The sequence below is a fragment of the Poecilia formosa genome, unplaced genomic scaffold (genome assembly GCF_000485575.1).
Source record: "Poecilia formosa unplaced genomic scaffold, Poecilia_formosa-5.1.2 Scaffold138, whole genome shotgun sequence".
In the NCBI taxonomy this organism is placed as follows: domain Eukaryota; kingdom Metazoa; phylum Chordata; class Actinopteri; order Cyprinodontiformes; family Poeciliidae; genus Poecilia; species Poecilia formosa.
This window is the reverse complement of record NW_006800077.1, coordinates 347,582-366,358: the sequence shown is the minus strand read 5'-3', so window position 1 is coordinate 366,358 and position 18,777 is coordinate 347,582. Positions and strand designations below refer to the sequence as shown.

Here is an 18,777-nt window from a genome sequence, read left to right as displayed (position 1 = left end):
ATTTACCTAGCAAATAAGTGAAAATGCGAAAATGTGTCAGGGGCCACTGAAGTCGGCCGAAGTGATTTTTTTCTTTTTTTTTGTGTAATCTTAGTCTTTCTGATATTTGCTCTCTCTAATTTCCCCTCTCTTCCTCAATAAACTACAGACCATTTGACAAAAATCAAGTTTTCATTATGTTGTCTACATGTGTGTGCTTCTTCTGACTTCACCTGAAACTTTAAATGTTTACATTTGTGTCACTTGGTAAAAGCAACGAGTGTTGTAAACTGGATCACATGGTGCATTCAAAGACAAGAAAAAGATCAGATTTTTCTGTTTCCTACCGGATATTCATTGGTTAGAGCCGAAGAAGCTAAAAATGGAAAGATTCTGGTTTATCGGTCGAGTTCAAAGTACTGCTTAGATCAGGAATCTGCTAACTACAATCCAAAGAGCCATGTTTGTCTTTAGTTCGGTTAAATAAAACTTCAGCGCTGTAAATGTTACATGATGTTTTTAAGAGAGAAATTATGAATATGATTAAAATGTACTGTAGGAAATGTGTTGCCATTTTTAAAAAAATAATATTTCACTTAAATGTATGGGTTTCATAATAATTAAAAGCATAAATTATTTGCAAAACAGAGGATGAATACATTTTCTTCTATGGGAAATCTATATTAAAATCCCAGTTTCTAATCTAATGCAAAAAAATAAATAAATAAAAATAGATCTAAGATGTTCTTTTAGTGTAATTATGCAGTGGAAATTCATTGCAATTTTTCCAAGAAGAAACTGTTAAAATCTTAATTTGTTATATTTATTTATTTTCTACATATAAACTTGTGCTCTTGCTTTGCAGTTTGATGTGAACAAGAAGACCTACTTCAAGAATATCCTCAACAGCATTAAGTTCAACATCAAACTGTCTGTCCGGAAAATACACGAAGAAGTGGACAAGACGGCGTGAGTGTCACCCTTTAGTTCTGTGATTCCCAACATTATCCTGCATGTTTCAGACGCATCCCTTCCCCTGCTGCGTGACTCTCAGGTGTCGAACATGCCTAACATGTGTTCCCAGAAATCTCTCTATTGCCATGTTTGCTGATGTACCTCTAAATTAAACACACAGATCCTAAATCATCATAAACAGCTGCAGAAAATCCATTTGACGTACTTATCTGTAGCAGCCAGGCAGCAGAAGAGTGCTGTGGGACATACGGTTCATTTTTCTAAAATACAGCCCTGCTCGGCTTGGATTGAGTGCATTTCTGTTATGACAACACATTACAGGCGCATTAGTATTCCAGCATGCTTGACACAACGGTATCGTTAGCCCACACTCACATACGCCCTCTTTATCACCAAAAAGTGGACGTTCCATCACTCACTAGGTTTTGTCGGTGTTAAATAAAGACAGAAATCGTCTGTCTTGTCGCTTCTCCACCGTCTCTCCTCAGTCCATGCAGAGCCATCACTCCTTTAGCTGGAACAAGGGCATCTTAGTCTGTCGGAGTTAGTCATTTGGGGGATCTATGCCAATCGATTTTACTGGCTTTAAGTGGATTACCATAAAGGAACCATCCATGTTTTTGTATGCACAGAGGCGCGTCAGCTGTGGAATGTTACAGAGTGGATATCTCAACAGGGGGTTTGGAGGGATAAAGGCAGCTGTGTTTGTGATTCTGTTTGGTGTGTTTGGAGTGGATAGAGTGTGAGGGGATCTTGTCTCTAAAACCTTTTTTGTCCAATTTTTTTTTTTCCTCAGGTGGCTTCTCCCCCCGCAGGCTCTTAATGCCTACTACCTGCCTAACAAGAATCAAATGGGTGAGTGCATGACTTTTCATTGTTCATGGCCATACAAGTGCCGGATTCTGCCACAAACAAGCGCGCACACACACACACACACACACACACACACAAGGGAACCCTTCCTGTGTTTAGTCACAGACAATTACTCCGTGTTGCTGTCTGTTTACAGCAAGTCAAACACAATGACTTCTGGAGGAACAAAACAACAAAACATGTAAATCTCCCCATACTGTAATCCCCCTCATTCCTCCCTTTCTACAACAGTTGGATGTTTAATGCACCCCTGAAGGAAAAACAAGCAGTATCACCTTCCTGAGCTTTAACAAATCTAGCCTAGCGCTATCACCCCTTCCTTCACTCTTCATCGTCTCCCAGGATCGGTCCGCCGTCTGTGTCTGCCTGAAGGATTCAATCTCTTCCAGGAAAATCAATGGCGTGCTCACAGATTGATGCTGGGGGACAGAAGGAGTTTGACAAACGCAGTCATCAGAGTCCACTGGAATATTTTTTTTCTAAGTAGATAAGCTCTTACTCCTCTCAAGTTATCCACATTTTTTTTCATTTTCCTTCCTTGTGTTCACAGTTTTTACAAGTGTAGTCAAGTTTGATTTTAAGACTAAGGATTTCTGCTTTCTCAAAAGTTGTTGCTGTATCACAGATTTCTGCCTCTCAATGTGAACCTTTGCAGGGCGTTTTTGAAAAAATAACTTCCAGGTGTAGTACCAGAACGGTTTTGAAGATAGCTCTACTATAAGCTGCTGTAGCACCTTTTCTTATCTTGCCATGTATGCTGGCAGATTAAAACCTCTATATTTGAACATGAGAAAATGAAACGGATTTTGTGAAACACCAAGTTCTCATCTTTGAAGTAGTTACGTGGTTTTTAATGTACTCCTAGTTGGAATAGTCTGTGCATGTCTGGTTCAATGGTGTGGAATATATTTTGTTCAACTGAATCAGAAAGGCATATTTTACTTTTCCATATCTTAACCTTCTTGTTGTTTTTTATTTTTCAAAATTATGCATACTAAGCTGACCTTCTAAAAGTAAAATTCTAATGATTGATAAAAGTTACAGATAATCAGTCACTGAAATAAACCGAATGTAGCACCAACAATCACGTTCACTTTTAAGATGTATCACTGGGCAAAGTGAAAAAATCTTTGGATTTCCATTATGTTACATGAAATATGTGTGTGAGAACGGTGGCTCGCATGTTTTGGACGTTTTTGATATTTAAAAAAATTCATGACGCCCTGAATTAGACGAAGATCAACTTATGTAAATAGCAGAGTTTAGAAGTTAATGCATTAGGAATGTTATTTACTAAGGCTATTCATTTTTCCTGTGCCACTAAAATGTAAGGCGGATGTGCAATAGTATGACAATGTATTAGAAGTGTAAGCAAAACACATATGGCTTAAAGGCAACACAGAACTGCATCACATTAAATATACATTTTCTTTAATCCAAAAGATATTCATGGATAGATGGATTTCTTTAGTTTTGCTTTTTGGGAACATTAAAATAAACATCTCTTGTTAATTTTTGTATTCTTACCACCTCATTCATGTTCTGACCTGAGCAAATTATCCCCGTCTTCTTTTCATTATTGAGTGAGTAATTTCTAAACACTTGTAACTCTCTCATGTCACCTTTTTCTATCTGTCTCACAGTTTTTCCTGCTGGCATCCTGCAGCCCACCCTCTACAATCCTGAATTTCCACAGTGAGTATCCCCACTGCCTCTCCACAGAGAACCCACAGCCGCTCCGCAGCTGCAGCAGAGGTCGTTAAAACCCGCGTTAGTCTGGAAACCCTCTGCTTCTCCTGACGTCCCAGCACACCTGATTAAACCAATTTAACTGCCCACCAAGAGCTCAATTACTGAACAAGCCACTGCTAATGGAACAGGTGTCATTGAAAGGTCGTCTCCTAAATTTAAGTCCGTCGAGTAATTTGATGGTGCATGAAAGAAGATCACTTCCCTGTCTGTCGCTGCCTGATCTAATGCTCTCACTTGAGTTTCGCTATCAGATGAGATTTTTCTAATAAAGTGCTAAGGAATTACAGTAACAGAAATATTGGCTACAACAATTTGTAATGTTCAGAGGTTAACGTATCGTCATTATAAGCAGATAGCACAGAATAGAGTCGAATTATCGTCTATTTGTCACTCAGAGAGGACATCCAGGTGTGCCAGCAGCAAAGTGAAAGGCAGACTAAAGAAGACATACACATTTTAAATGAAGCAATCCTACAAAGACTGTACAGTAAGGTCACATATGCAGTGTATGAAAGACTGTACAGAATAAAATAGCTGAAGCAGAGTCTAAGAAATGTGCAGAAGCACCAAGATGATCAGCGATGCTAAAATGAATGAGAAACTAGTGATTCTACTTTTACTGCACCATAAACTGAGTGTGCTGACCAAGAAAGAAAACCCTGCTCCAAATGTAATACCTTTAAAGCTGCAGTAGATAACTTTTATTTCAGAAAATTATGTTGTTTTTTTTATATTTATGAATACTGTCACTATGTCATGATGACAATATAATATAAGACATACAATCTGAGAAAAAATCGACCCTTTTCTGCCTTCTTCATGTGATCCTATTGCCATCTCCAGAAATACAATCACGCTCATGTACACGCTGCTAAATATGTTAATGGTGGACGAACAACTCACCATTACAGTAAAGCTGTTTATCTGCCATCATTGTTGGCCATGCTAACTAGCCCCATTAACGGCTGTAGCACAGCAGTGAGCAAAGGGCAGGGTGTGAGCAGTGCATACATGAGAATGACTGACAGCACTAAGACCCTCCTCCTGGTTCTGATTGGTTGTTCCTGACCAAGCAGTGCATTTCTACAGATGGCAGTAGGACCACAGGGAAGAAGCAGAGGAGTTTGACTTTTGTCTCCTATTCTACTGTTACAACATAGTGACAGTTTTAACAAATATGAAAAACAAAAACAAAACAAAAACATATTGTTTATAAAAGTTAACTACTTTAGCTTTAATTTTGACTGAAATTTACCGACACTATCTCACCTGTAGTTTTACAACTCTCCTGAACAACTAGATACTCACAAGCCTAAACTAATTAGACCTAGTGGCTGGCGCATTCAGCTTTTCCTTACATTTTTATGTCTTCATTAGAGGTTATCACCACTACTTTTGCTAGTGGTAGCTATGCATGCGAATTGATTTTAATTAATGACCGAACCAACACACACACACACAGACACGTCACCGTAAAGTTATTACTGCAGTAGCCTCAACCTCCCATATAGACTCTCACACACACTCACACCTCTGCACTGATGTTGAGCATAATGAAGCTTCAAACAGCCTGTTAGTTTAGCAAGGGAGTCGGCCCAGTGTGAGGCAGCTTATCGACTAGCTGTCAGAAAGTCATTTTCAGATGTAGCCATGTGAATAGCCTTAAGTCTGCCCTCTCATCGCTCTCTGGATCTGCATGTACAACACACACACACACACACACACACACACACACACACACCTCTCCCGCTCCACACAGGGTTCAGGGAGAGGGAGGGGCAGTGTGAGGCTTTTTGGGGAGGACATTGGAAACCTTTGGGTACTTACGTGATTTGTGCCATTTTTTTTTTTTCTTTTTACCAATCAACAACTAGGGAAATTAAGATTTATGTTCCAAGTCCCTCTATGGATTTGTGCATTCCTTGTGAAACATATATTTGATCCTTTCTAATTAATGCAAGCATAAAAAGGTGGCATTGCTTTGATTTGTATTCAATACAAATCCAGAACACATGGATTCAAGCAAGGTCTCATTTGCTCAGTTTTTTAATCCTGCTTGGCTAAGCAGAATTTCCAATGAGGACAAGGGGACACAAGCAAAGAAAGCCAAGTAACTGACAGCAATGAGACACTTTAAATCGGTCAAATGGCTTCTTTTTTTGCCAGAAGCTTTAAAGAGGTCATGTAAATAGCATTAACTTTGAAAAATCAGTAGGATATTAATTGTATGTTGGGGAAATGCCTGTTAGAGGGCAACTTTAAGAAAAGTGTAAGGAAAAAGTGTAGCTATTAGTAAATATTGATAAATGTCTTACAGCATTATTTATCAATAAAATTATTCCCATTGCACCACCAGTCAGTTACATTAGATTAATTTGTCACAATAAGACACTCAAAGTGCTCAATACCAAGGTTATAACATCAGGGGGTTTTGAACTAGCAAATCTTACAAAATACAAACTTTTCAAAAACAACAATAGATTTTATTAAAAGAACAATTGAAATCATTGAAACACTTTATTTCTAAGTGCCGCTCTATTTACTAGATTTCTAATTGGAAATGTCATAAATATAATAATGTGGCAGTGTGTGTCTGTGTATGAGGGTGTGATGCAAGGACAACAAAACCATGTGATCACTCCGTTCTTCAAACAAGATGGCTGCTGGAACCGTGACATAGGAACGTCTGTATGTTGGCTAAATAAGATCAGGACAAACTGAACTCATAATGTCAGACTCAAAATTTAAAAAAGTTAAATCTAACTCTCTGTAAAGTTCATCAACAGTTACCACTGTGAGCACAGCGGCTCGATTAAGTTTGAATCTCAGTAATTTTCCATTTTCCCATTCTGCTTCCAGATCCCTGAACTACGGAGGAATAGGAGCTATCATCGGCCATGAGCTGACACACGGTTATGATGACTGGGGTAAGAATGAAAACCTCTCTGTCCATATTTTATTGCATAAAACAAACGTTATTTTTTTTTGCCATTTTTTTACTTTGCATCCTCACTGTGCTTCTTTATTATTTACTTATAACTTTTGATCCCAGTCAAAAATTACCATGACGCTCATTCGATATCTGCTATTCACCTAGCAATCAATTGAACAACATAAGCCTCTTAAGATGGTGCATTTTATGCTTGCAGTATAAAGGGGTTTAATCTACAAACAAACTAAGGGGAACTTGCAGTATAATTTGTTCTCCAAAATCTGGAGCGACAGCATGTCTGGCAGCTCTTTGACTGTGGAAAAAAGTTATAGATTATGCTGACTTCATGCTAATATTCAACATCCACCCTCACTTTTGCCCTTCATCTTAGTGATGCAATGGTTCATGTCCCTAGGGGGCCAGTACGATCGCTACGGCAACCTCAAACAGTGGTGGACTCAGGAGTCCTACAGAAAGTTCCAGAAAAAGGCCGAATGCATCGTCAAGCTCTACGATAACTTCACTGTATATAACCAGAAGGTGGGTTTTAATCCATACAACACAAGTAACACTGACTGAAAATGCATTTGATTTTATTTCATAATGCAGTTGATATTTGTGCATATCTCTCACTGAGATATAGTGATTCTATTTGTTGAAATAACTTGTAAATTCTTAATTTCTGTCCTGTTTAATGGAGGCAGGCGACTCTCACAACATACGACTAAAACTTGTGATACGACTGATTCGACCGTCCCGGTTCTGAGTTTCACTTCATTCATTTGTTAGAGGTGCAGAGTTAACAGCATTCTGGTGGACAAACGGCTTGAACTTATTCTGTGGCTTCAGTAATTTTAGATGTTTTTCAATATTTTAGATGATAAAGATGTTCATTTCAGAAGTTTAAAGTGTTTTATCAGCAACAAAATTATGCAAACAGTCAAATTACAGTATAATATTGATACCGAGTCTATATCAGTATGCAATCAGTACTAACATGATAAGATTCATACTGTAGTTTCAGATTCCCTCTTTAAATTTTACACTATTTTTGTATTGCATTTTCTCAACTCTACAGTAAACATTATTTTGCTTCAATTTGCTCTCATGACAATTTTTTTTATTTAGAAAACAACACACAGAGATTAGTTTTGTTTTTCTGTTGGCTTTCTTTATCGTGTTAATGCTATTAAAGTACTTTTTAGACACCAATAATCTTTATTTGAATTCTGTCCTAAGTTTTAGCAAAATATTTTAAAGGAAAAACCACAGTTTGTTTGAACATATATCATATTTAAATAACAGGTATCGGTAAATAACAGTTTTATTTGAGCTTCTTAGTTATCACTTTTTTCTTGTGACACCATGTTCTGTCATGTTGGAAAACATTCAGACATCACTACATTATATTGATTCTCAGGATTTGAGCCCATCTGCTGGTTCAAAGGACAGTTTTTTACTAATTTAATTTTTTTAATTAACTGAATTCAGCTGCATTTCTTTACAGTTTAACTAAACTGAATCAGACTGATCTGACATACTTCACATTGAATTGAATTCAACATGATGAAGAGCACTGGTCAGAGGACTCAACGCCGGTTGCACGGCAGCCTCACTTCTGTCAGTCTGCAATCTGACTTGATTAAGTACTATACAAATGCAGGCAAGTTCCCACTATAAAATACGTAAATATTCAAAAATCCCATTTAGAAAGGATTTGTCCATCTTTGTACGTCTCACAGGGTTTCATTCCATTCTTGATGTTTTTCTTGGACATAACATGGTTTATGCTGCCTTGTTGTAAACAAGACAACTATCTGAAAGCCTTCATTTCAGTTTCTGTTCAGACTATTCTGAACAAGCTCTGCTCTGGTGGGAACATACTGTCATAGTGGGGTCGTCTGGAAGAAATGTTTTGTTTTTTTTTCGTTGTTGCTCCACTTCTTGATCATCTTGACAAAGTTCTGTCACGTGTTAAATTCGTAGCAGCATTTTCTTTATATGTGAGAGCTTTTGTGTGAAGTGGTGAAGGCTTAACATTTTTCTTTAAAGGTTACTATTGTAAACAACTATCATTATCATCAGCTGCTCATTCCTACTTAGGAATGTCTCCAGCTGTCAACGCGTGAGAGAAAGTGCAGACCATGGGCAGTTCTGAGACGTGAACCCAGGATCTTTTTGCTGCTAGGCAACAGCGCTGCCCCATTTCTAACTGAAGATGCTGATGATGCTTTAAGGACATCTGTTCTTTTTATAGCAATCTACCAGTGATTAGTTTGATAAATTGAACTCAGCTGGACTGTCTTACAGCTACATTTCTGCTTTTGATTAAATTCAAGTAAATAGTTAGCTCACTATTTTTCACCAGGGTAATGTGTTTTTTTTTTAATGTTTTTAAATAAATCTCTGACTTAGAATGATTTGAAATGCATTCATCTTATAAATCTAAAACAAAATTGTACAAAACTGGCAAAACAACATTAGTGCCACTGCCAAGCATTTTAGCCACGACTGCATGAAGTCAAAACTAGCTAACAAGTGTTAGCTTAGGAAATAAAACAGGAAGTGGTTCCAAGAAATCACAATATTTGTCCAAGAACTAATATGACGACACTTAACAAAAGAGCGATGTCCAATTTATTGCATCATTTTAAAATTACGAAATCAAAACAAAAACATCTGCTCTCTGTTTCATCCTGCTTCCAGGTGTAGCTACGTGAACTTGACTCCATTATACACAGCATGAAGGTTTGACATGTAGAGTCAAAGTGACCTTTGACGTGAGTCACACAAAACTGCAAGCCCCACTGGAGCACTTACCGGTGTTTTGTAGCACAGATCTCCTGGTCGCAGTGAACTTGATATTACAGTCCTTTTTACTGTTTATTAATCTTCCGTCCTTCCTGTGTGTGCAGGTGAATGGCCGCCTGACATTAGGAGAGAACATAGCCGACATGGGAGGACTAAAATTATCGTACTATGTAAGTAAAAACCTGCGTTTGGATTGAATTATTCTTTATGAACCACCCTAGTTTGTTTCATTAAATGAGGAAAGGCTGAACTGCACTAGACTCGAGATAAAACATCTGATTTAGTTCAATTTCATTCCTTCAATATTTTTATTTCCTTAGAAAGAGAAATGTGGATCTTGTATAATTCTCTGAGAATATCAGGTCTCCACTGAACTGAGGAGTATTTAATACTGGTAAAAACAAAAGTTAATCCCCCTACAGTTACATAATTCACATGCGGTGCCGTGGAAAAAACATTCAAACCTCTTTTTCCATTAATATCATAAACTCTTATGTCGCTCTTTGGGATTTTATGTGACAGATAAACAGAGTGGCACATAATTGTGAAGGAAATACAGATTTTTCAGAAGAATGGGATGCATTTTTATTCATTTTTAATTACTTTGACACCTCTAAATAAAATTCAGCAATACCAGTTGTCTGCAGAAGTTACCTAGTTCCTAAATCAATTCCACTTTTGAAGGATTTAATCTCAGCTTAAATGCTGTGAAGAGAGAATGCGCCTCCAACTTAAAAAAAATGTGGTAAATGATCACAAGTCGTAATTTGTCAAAACTACTTTATTTGTGTTTGCTTAACTTGACAACTTAATAATCAGAATAAATTAAGTTGGATAAGCTAAATGTGATTCCTTGTGACTAATTAATGGATCTCACTTGTTTGTTAGAGTACATTGGTGAGCAAATGGCATCATGAAGATTTTCGTACACAATAAACAGGTCAGGGAAAAGGTTGCGGAGATGGAAGAGTGGTAAGAAAAAAGCAATAGTTAGGGGGAAAAACCCTCTTTGTGGTTTTCTAAAAACCGTGTGGATGAGACAGCAAACGGGATACAAATACATCTCACGCTTTTCTATTCACAATTCTGCACTACTTTGTGCAGATTCCTCATATAAAATCACAGTAAAATAAATTAGTATGTATTTTGTAGCCTGCTTGAATGTTTTCTGCTACATCCATTTTCTTACTTTCCTTTGAAAAGTGAGAAACATCCTAACATCTAACTCGAAGGTTATTTGTTTTTCTATTTCCTGTCAGTCATTATCCCTTCACTTCTCCTTGCAGGCATATCAAAAATGGGTGCGGGATAACGGTCCAGAGAGGCCCCTCCCTAAGCTAAAATACACCCACGAACAGCTGCTCTTCATAGCCTTTGCACAGGTGAGGAAGTTTGTCTGCGGCTCTGTTTTTCTTTACATTTACATATCAAATCATATCAGGTGCCACTCTCAGCTGGAGCTGGAAGGTAGAGGACAGGTTGTAGGTGTCACACACCAGCATTAGCTGATAGATACATTAAGTATTAGAGGGATTAAATCAGCAGAGCCTTGATGACAGCACGGTGTCTCCGAGCGCTAGACCACCCCTGATCCTTTTAAGTATTACGTGTCATCATTGAAATTCAGTGGTTTCATTGAAATTCATAGCTTAATGTAACCGAGGCGGAATCTGAAAACACTTAAGAATGCAACGTGGTGTGTTTAGGCTCATTTTTTAAAACTCCTGCCCTGGGGGAAGTGTTATGAAAATCAGGAATATGTGCTTACATTCATTTGAAATGTCATATGCGAGTGTGAATAAAAACGCTTGAGGCGATGCAATCACCTCGAACAAAATGAATCCGACCCTCCAACCTGCACAGCAGGCCGACACACGTGTCTTATAAACATAAGACTTATTAGGTGTAGCTGCAAAACCAAAATAAGTTAAGAGAAATGTAATCATCACAACATGAGGACCTTAAAAGTATTAATCACAAACAAATAGCAGAGTTTTATTCCATTTGATTTGTCGTCACCTAAGGAAAAAGTCAAACCACAGTTGCTCAGCGTTCGACCGCATCAACAAGAGAAAACCGTGAACCAGAGAAAGCTGTATTAGATCATTTTTTTCATGTCAACATTTCTGTACACAGAGGAAAATTAGAAAGTATTAGAAAAAGAAAAAGAAACGTTTAAACTAATTATTTTTTATGTTACAGTACCATGATCCCACTCTGAAATTTCTAAACATAAAAACTTTACCTTTAAAGCTAACCCTTGAGCACATTTTAGTTTTTTGGCACACAGTTATTGATATCTCTAAAATCCTTTGTTAATATATATTTAAATATTGGATGAGCATTGTTTTCAAATTATCACTATTTTATGTTGATCAGAATTCTGAGATCGAAGTAGGAACTACTGTTTCCTGACTTCTTGTTTCTCTGGGGTATAATTATGACATGACACAAAGACCAGTTTCTCTCAGCTCCTGGCTGCTAAGCTGAACGATGACACTTATTTGTTTTTATCTTGCCATCATTCACAAACTAATAAAGGTATAAAGTTGGCAAAATTCTAACAGGTGAGTTTAGATGAGACTAAAGTTTAGTTTATAGGCATCAAACACCTCAGGTGGACGAGGCGTGCGTATTCTTTCAAGAAACAAAGAAGAAACAAAGCTATTTTTGTTGATCTAACTCTTTGAAATACTCTCTAGTTGTTTCTAAACATATTTACAGTTTTGCCTCAGATTGTGGTTTTCTTTTTTATATATATATGTAAAAGAACCATAAAGATGCACTTTAAAGTTGATCACAATTTGTTGACTTTGGCTTATCTTCCAGCTTCAAGTCAGACCTAAGGCCTTACTTGGCTGTGGGTCTGAAGTGTGTTTCTCATCGTGGTGCTTCATTATGCTGGAAGATGCTCAAGATAATCACCTAATTGCTTCTGGATTGTTTCTGGTCTGCCCTGCTGGGCGTCTTTATCCCACTCTTCATTCAGCATTGTGTCAGACTACCTCACAACCAGGAAGATTTAAACTTCCTGCAGAGTTTCAATCTTTAATTGATGTCTTTCTTAGTTATTCCAAGCTGAGAAATCAATTTTCCATGTGTTAATGTACGTCTAGCCACTCTTCACATGCGATTGCCTTAACTTTTGGCCATGTATGAACACTTCTCTCGTCAACTTTTGCTCGAGTCCTGCCTTTAAAAAACATCATCCACTGATCTTTAAAAGGCATAAGAATTTATCACGATTGCAGAAAAGCTGTTTAAAACACCATAAAAAGTGGTTAAGTAAAAGCACAGCAGAAAATATCAAGAAAAGCATAAAGTGACCAGAACTACAGATGCAGAAGCTCTGGTATTTTTTCTAATTTATTGTGGTACAGGGATGCTCATAAGGTCAATGCAATAAAACTAACTGTAATTACATGCTTTTATAGCTTTTTCATTTCAATTCTGTTCCAGCCTGTAGCTCTTGATCTGTATATTTATTTTACATGATCACAAATAAAAAGAAATAAAGCTCGTAAAATACAAACGACACAAAAGCTGTTGGAAGAGTGATGACATGATGTTTGGAGCACTGACCTTTGACATCAGTGCATCACACTATGGCCACACGAGGCTAAAGAAAAATCTCCGGTTTTTTTTGTTTTTTTTCTTTTAGTTGCCTGATTCCAGTTTTTTAATATTCTATGAGCAAAAGGTCTACCCCTTAGAGTTCTCAGTTCATCCCTTTTCTGAATTGCCAGTAAGCCACCACATAGATTTTTTTGAGATGTCTTTAAAAAAGTTTGTTTTTAAATCAAGAAAACAGCTTGTTCTCTGTTGACAGCCAGTTTGTCATCTTAGTATGGTTTTTAAAATTACTATTTAGAAAAATCATTCTAAAGGTAGACTGTGATTTAAAAGTCTTTCATATTTTCACTGTGTTTAGGTTTTCCAGCTCCAAAGTGATATAAACCCTTCAAGCCACTGTTGTGTTGTTGTTTTTTTCTGTCAGAACTGGTGCATGAAGAGAAGATCTCAGTCCATCTATCTGCAGCTGCTCACTGACAAGCATGCACCAGAGCACTGCAGGTGACATTTTTATCAAATGTTGGTCTTGAAAAATAATTCTACTATAAAACATTCATGAACAATGCGATATTTTACACATTCCGGATCACTTTTAACTTCTTTTTTTTTGTCCTGTTTGCTTCCCCTGCAGGGTGCTTGGCAGCGTTTCCCAGTTTGATGAGTTTGCCCGTGTTTTCAACTGTCCCAAGGGTTCTCCGATGAACCCTGTGGAAAAGTGCTCTGTTTGGTGACCCCAGTGACCCTCCATTTTCAAGATCCAAACAAAACTCACCGTTTCGTCAGACACATCACACGTTCCCGAAGCTCATCAGGGAGGAAGCAGTGTTCAGACCCTCTGCATATGGATCCACATCATCATCACCGTCAGTGACTGCGTACCACTGGTCTCACCAAGCATGAGTCATGTGACTGTAGCTTGTGTACAAATATCATGTGATTATAAATATTTTTCTATGTTGACATTTATTTTGAAATCATCTATTTTTCTATTTGGCAGATATCTCATACATTATGTTTAGGATTCATAGAGTTGTGTTTCAGGTTAGGCGTTATGTTTTCTTGTTTGTTTGGGGGTTTTTTTGTATGAAAAAGACTTATTTCATATGTAATGAAAAAATAGTCAATTTAGAGTGAATATGGATCTGTAGCATCTTAGTGTCAGCCAAACAATCAGGAAGTATCCATCTGCAGGCGTCACTCTCAGGCTCACTACCATTTCCAGTTCACAAATTGTTTGCTCTCATGCCAGGAAATTAAACCTCATAGTAACCTTGCTGTGGCTAAATTCATATTTTTATTATCCTCCAGAGAAAACACATGTTTACATACACTATGAAAAGATGCGTACACGTTTGTTTTGTTTTGTTTTTCTTACTGTATGGTATTAGAGCTCACTGAACTTTTTCTGTTTTGAATCAGTTAGGATTAACAGACTTATTTCAATTCACTACAGCGTGGAAGATATTAAAGAATTTGAAGAAACCCAGACGATGTCATCCAAGTTAAATGGAGGCATAAGTATAAACATGCTGTTTAGGAAAGAGACGGGTTCTGTGTCCAAAAGATGAGTGTAGTTTGGTGTAAAATGTTTGTATCGACCCCAGGAAAAAAGCAAACCTTGCAAAGATGCTGACTGAAGCTTGTAGAGGAGTCATCTGCTGTGAAATGAGTCCTGTACCAGCATGGGGAGTAAGGAAGAATCCTCTCCAGAAGCAACTCAAAAAAAAAACAAAAAGATTATAGTTTGCAAATGGACTGAAGGACAAAGATTTTAGTGTTTAGTCCTGTGACCAGTGAAACCATCCCAACTGTGTACCACAGAGGTGGCAGCATCATGTTGTGTGTATTGAGACAAGTGCACTTCACACAATTGATGGCATTTTGTAGAAAGAACATCATGAGTAAATATTAAAGCAACATCTCAAAACCTCAGCCTGAAAGTTAAAATTTGGTAGCAAATGGATTTTTCAAATTGACATTGTAACTAATTTTATACTGACAATTAGTTACAAAGAACATTAAAGTTTAAGTTTTGGAGTGGCCAGTAGAAATCCCTGATTTCAGTGGATTTGCAGACAGAGTTTAAAAAACTGTGTTTGGGTAAATAAGTAATAATATGATATAATAAAATTGGCTAAAATTCCACCAAACTATTGTGAGAGCCTCATGGGAAGAAACCCTAAAACAGTTTAAAGGCAAGTCCACCAGATACTAAACAAATTCATGCAAACCTTTCATTTTAAAGTTGTTTTTTTTAATAATTATAGTTTTTAGCAAATATAAATAATAATTCTGGTAACCATAACTGATCTAACCAGAAAAAGGTTAGTCTAATTTAACAACAGTTAAAAAAAAAAATAAAAAAAAGATGTTCTTATTTTATATTTGTATGTGAATGTACTGAAGTACTTTGGACGGATTTATCCTTTCCAACACAACAACAGAAAATGACATAATGTGGATTGCAAGGCCCTGGAGTCGGGAACCTGCAGTTTTTAGAAAACATTTGCGTTTTCTCGCTCTGGGGTTGGAATTTAATGTGTTGCATCGCTGCCCTCTTGTGGCCACGGAGAGCAATGGTCAGTGTCCAGCTCGTCTCGACTGTTGTAATTAATGTTTGCCTGCATTGGTCTTTCGTTACTGTGAGTGTTTGTAAGATTTTTTTTTTAAACCTGTTGACTCACGCTGAGTACTTTTCTCAGGATTTGTAGCAACACGCAGCACCAAAGAGAGAAATCGTCTCTTCAGTCCTTGCTGCCAAAACAGAAGATCTATTGGAGGTCACATGTTACATGTAACTCATCACAAAACCCAACACCCTGTACAATAAAGTCCAACTGTAACTATAAAGAATCATACATTTGTACACAGTGTTACTTTTCTATGAAGAATTTGTTAATGCCAAAACAGATGAATGATTAGACTCTTTGTACAGTGAAGACGTATATCAGATGTAACGGTCGTTGAAGTGAGTGCATGTTTCCATCCAGAGCAGCGTTAAATTCTGATCAATTAACATGGAAGATCACACATGCGCCTCAGTGTACAGCTGCTAACCCACGTGTGGCTGCTCTCCTTCCCTCTCTGTTGGTCGCTGTTTAATGTTCTAATAAAGGCAAAGGCTCACTCACCGTGTCCAGGTGGTTAAATAACTGCGTTTTCATCCAGGTTCTCAAGCTCAGAGTGATGTGAACTAAAACACTTGGCTTAACATTGTCGGGCATTGAAAGTTCACCTCTCCAACTCTGCCTCTGGGTTGTTTATGACGTGCAAAACCTGCCAGAAATCAATACAACATAATCTGTACAAGCTAGGATGTTGTCCTATACAACATACAGAGCCTTGCATAAGTTGTTACACCACAAGAACTTATATATATATATATATATATATATATATATATATATATATATATATATATTTGTTTTGTTTTGGGGTTTTTTGGTTTTTTTTTTCCAACATTACATAAGCAAATTGCAATGTATTTGAGCTGGAGTGGCTCTTTATTATTTTAACCCATGTAGTTAAGAATAATTGTGAAATGTCCAAAGATCCAGTGAATATCTTTAAACATAAATAACATAATAAATGCAAGTTTTAGCAGTTTTATTCGTTGAACAGATGCACATATTTTTTTAGATCTATTTTTCTTATCATTAGGTTGGAATCTACGTGTTTTTAATATAGTTTCTACAAAAATAGCATCCCACAGAAGAAAATGTATTCATCCTCTTCTTGCAAAGGTCTTATGCTTTGCCTTGTTATAAAACTCAAAAAAACTGCATAAAGTGGTTGTTCTTTAAGAATGACAACATATTTCATATTCTTCTGGATTAAAAATGATTCTGTTTGAGCAAAGTTATCAGAGTATTCATTAAAGACAATAACATAGCAGTAACGTCATAAACTTGTTCTTACTGTCGCTGTGTAACATCTTTCCTTTAAGCCCAGGCTTTCCAGTGGCCTGGGCTTAAAGGAAAGTATTCAAAACAATTGCATTGATCGACTGATAATCAGTAAATGTCCTCACTTTTAATAAATAAATAGATTTTCAAATTTGCCATTCTGTAACAATTAAGTGTGTGAGCACAAAAATAAGGCGACACAATTTGCAATAGTATAAACATTTAGTTATTTTTTATTTGTCACACGATGCCACATAAAAACAGCATTTTTTTTTTACCATGTATTGTAAACAAAGCAAAAGTTGGTAAAAAGTATTTAATCTTCCTGTCTCCAGTGATCTGTGTACTGCATCAGGAAGAAGCAGCTCAGTCAGCACTATGGATTTTTAATAGATTTTGTGGAGGCGTGCATATTTACACTGATGTGTAAATCACTCAGCAAATGATTCCCTACAAATAAGAGACCCAGTATAGAAGATTAGGTTTGCAGAACAGTGTTTGGTGGCATAATTTCAGTCTAAAATCACTGTCATTTTCTTAACCAGGATAAAACACCTGCGTTGTTTCTTTATGCTTGTGTTAAAATGGAAACATGACTGATTTCTGTTCAGGCTCCAATTAAAAACGTTTACCTATGGGAACATGCATCTCAGATCTTCTGGAAAATAGTTGAGAAATTGAGATTTAGGAAGCTGGTTGATCTAGAAAAGAATTGCAGGGATTTTTCTCATTTTGATTCTAAAATTTCTCATATTTCCCTAAAAAAAACAAGTGTGCAGAATTAGAAATGATCTGATGCTCCCAGAAGCAGGTAAAGTGTGCCATCCTTTTGAAGTGGTATTTCATACAAAGAGGAAACCTGATGACTTTAACCGGGACTATTGCTACCTTGTCTTTTTTCATCAGAACTGAACGTAAATCTAAAATCCTCTTGTTTATCATTTTGTAGTTCATAGGTTGGAGCCCATAACCAAATAAATGCAGATATAAAGTGTGCTTTGTTTTTGCGTTCTTGTATGAATTTCTCCACATCACTATAACCACCAATGAACGGACGGTGACCTTTGACACCAGCTCCTATTTTATAATCAGCTCAGTTTGACTGCATTGTACTGTAAGGAGATGGATTGACTTAAGAAGAATTAGGAGCTGAATATCACCATAACTATGAATTCAGAAACATTTATGACAACGTATGAAATGATGCTCTCTAATTAAACTGAATTGTGGAATATTATGCACCATTATAACTCAATAACACATTTTAGGACAGATGATGTCTGGATTTGAGAATATCCTCTCAGCAACTGGTTTGCAGCAGAGTCAGATGACATTAACTGTTTCTTTTAAATCAGGAATTTAATTTTAAACAAGAAAAAATAATAATAATTACAACCCATCTTATCTGAGAAACCTGCTGCTTTAAAATGTAAATTCAGTTTTCTCTCATACTGTTTCATGAGGATTCTTTTCGTCAAAAAAGAGAAGCCAAAAGGAACGTGCAACAGCAAACCCAAAATCTTTCTACTCAACTCACAAAACCTAAGACAGAGATAAAAAGAAAGAAACAGTAGAGATAAAAAGAAAGCTCTGCTTTCTTTTTAGATGTGAGAATGTATTCAGCTGTTGAGTTTTTACTTTGGACAAAAACAAAACTGATTACTGAAACCGTTTCAGTTTTGCTTCAAGAATTTTAACAGGTGCTGTTCTAATAAGCAGCCATAATTTCCCCATAACTAAAGAATAGATTCTGGTGAATTGATTCTTGTTTTAAAAAAAACAAGTTATTATTGGTCATAAAGGGCGTCTGCTAGAAACTCTGTGCTTCTGTTTCTTTCGTCACACCTGGTGAAGCCGGAAGCAGCAACTGTATTTGACTTTTTGGTATTTGAAACGTTAATATGTGAGTAAATACAGCAGTCAATACAAACCACCACTCAAGAGCCTTCAGCGCCTCCCGCTGGTGAATCGGAGTAC

The 18,777-nt window shown here is 36.8% G+C and overlaps 1 protein-coding gene across 1 annotated transcript in view; it reads left to right on the top strand.

Moving 5' to 3' along the window:
* The window catches only part of ecel1 (endothelin converting enzyme-like 1), a 53,050-nt gene extending 37,025 nt beyond the window's left edge, over window positions 1–16,025 (top strand). The window contains exons 11-19 of the mRNA XM_007562568.2: window positions 845–948; window positions 1,751–1,809; window positions 3,471–3,522; window positions 6,439–6,506; window positions 6,927–7,051; window positions 9,427–9,492; window positions 10,609–10,704; window positions 13,320–13,396; window positions 13,527–16,025. Coding sequence (XP_007562630.1) covers window positions 845–948; window positions 1,751–1,809; window positions 3,471–3,522; window positions 6,439–6,506; window positions 6,927–7,051; window positions 9,427–9,492; window positions 10,609–10,704; window positions 13,320–13,396; window positions 13,527–13,626 — 747 coding nt within the window. The 3' untranslated portion in view covers window positions 13,627–16,025. The remainder of the gene's footprint in view (window positions 1–844; window positions 949–1,750; window positions 1,810–3,470; window positions 3,523–6,438; window positions 6,507–6,926; window positions 7,052–9,426; window positions 9,493–10,608; window positions 10,705–13,319; window positions 13,397–13,526) is intronic.
* Window positions 16,026–18,777: the final 2,752 nt, after the last annotated feature.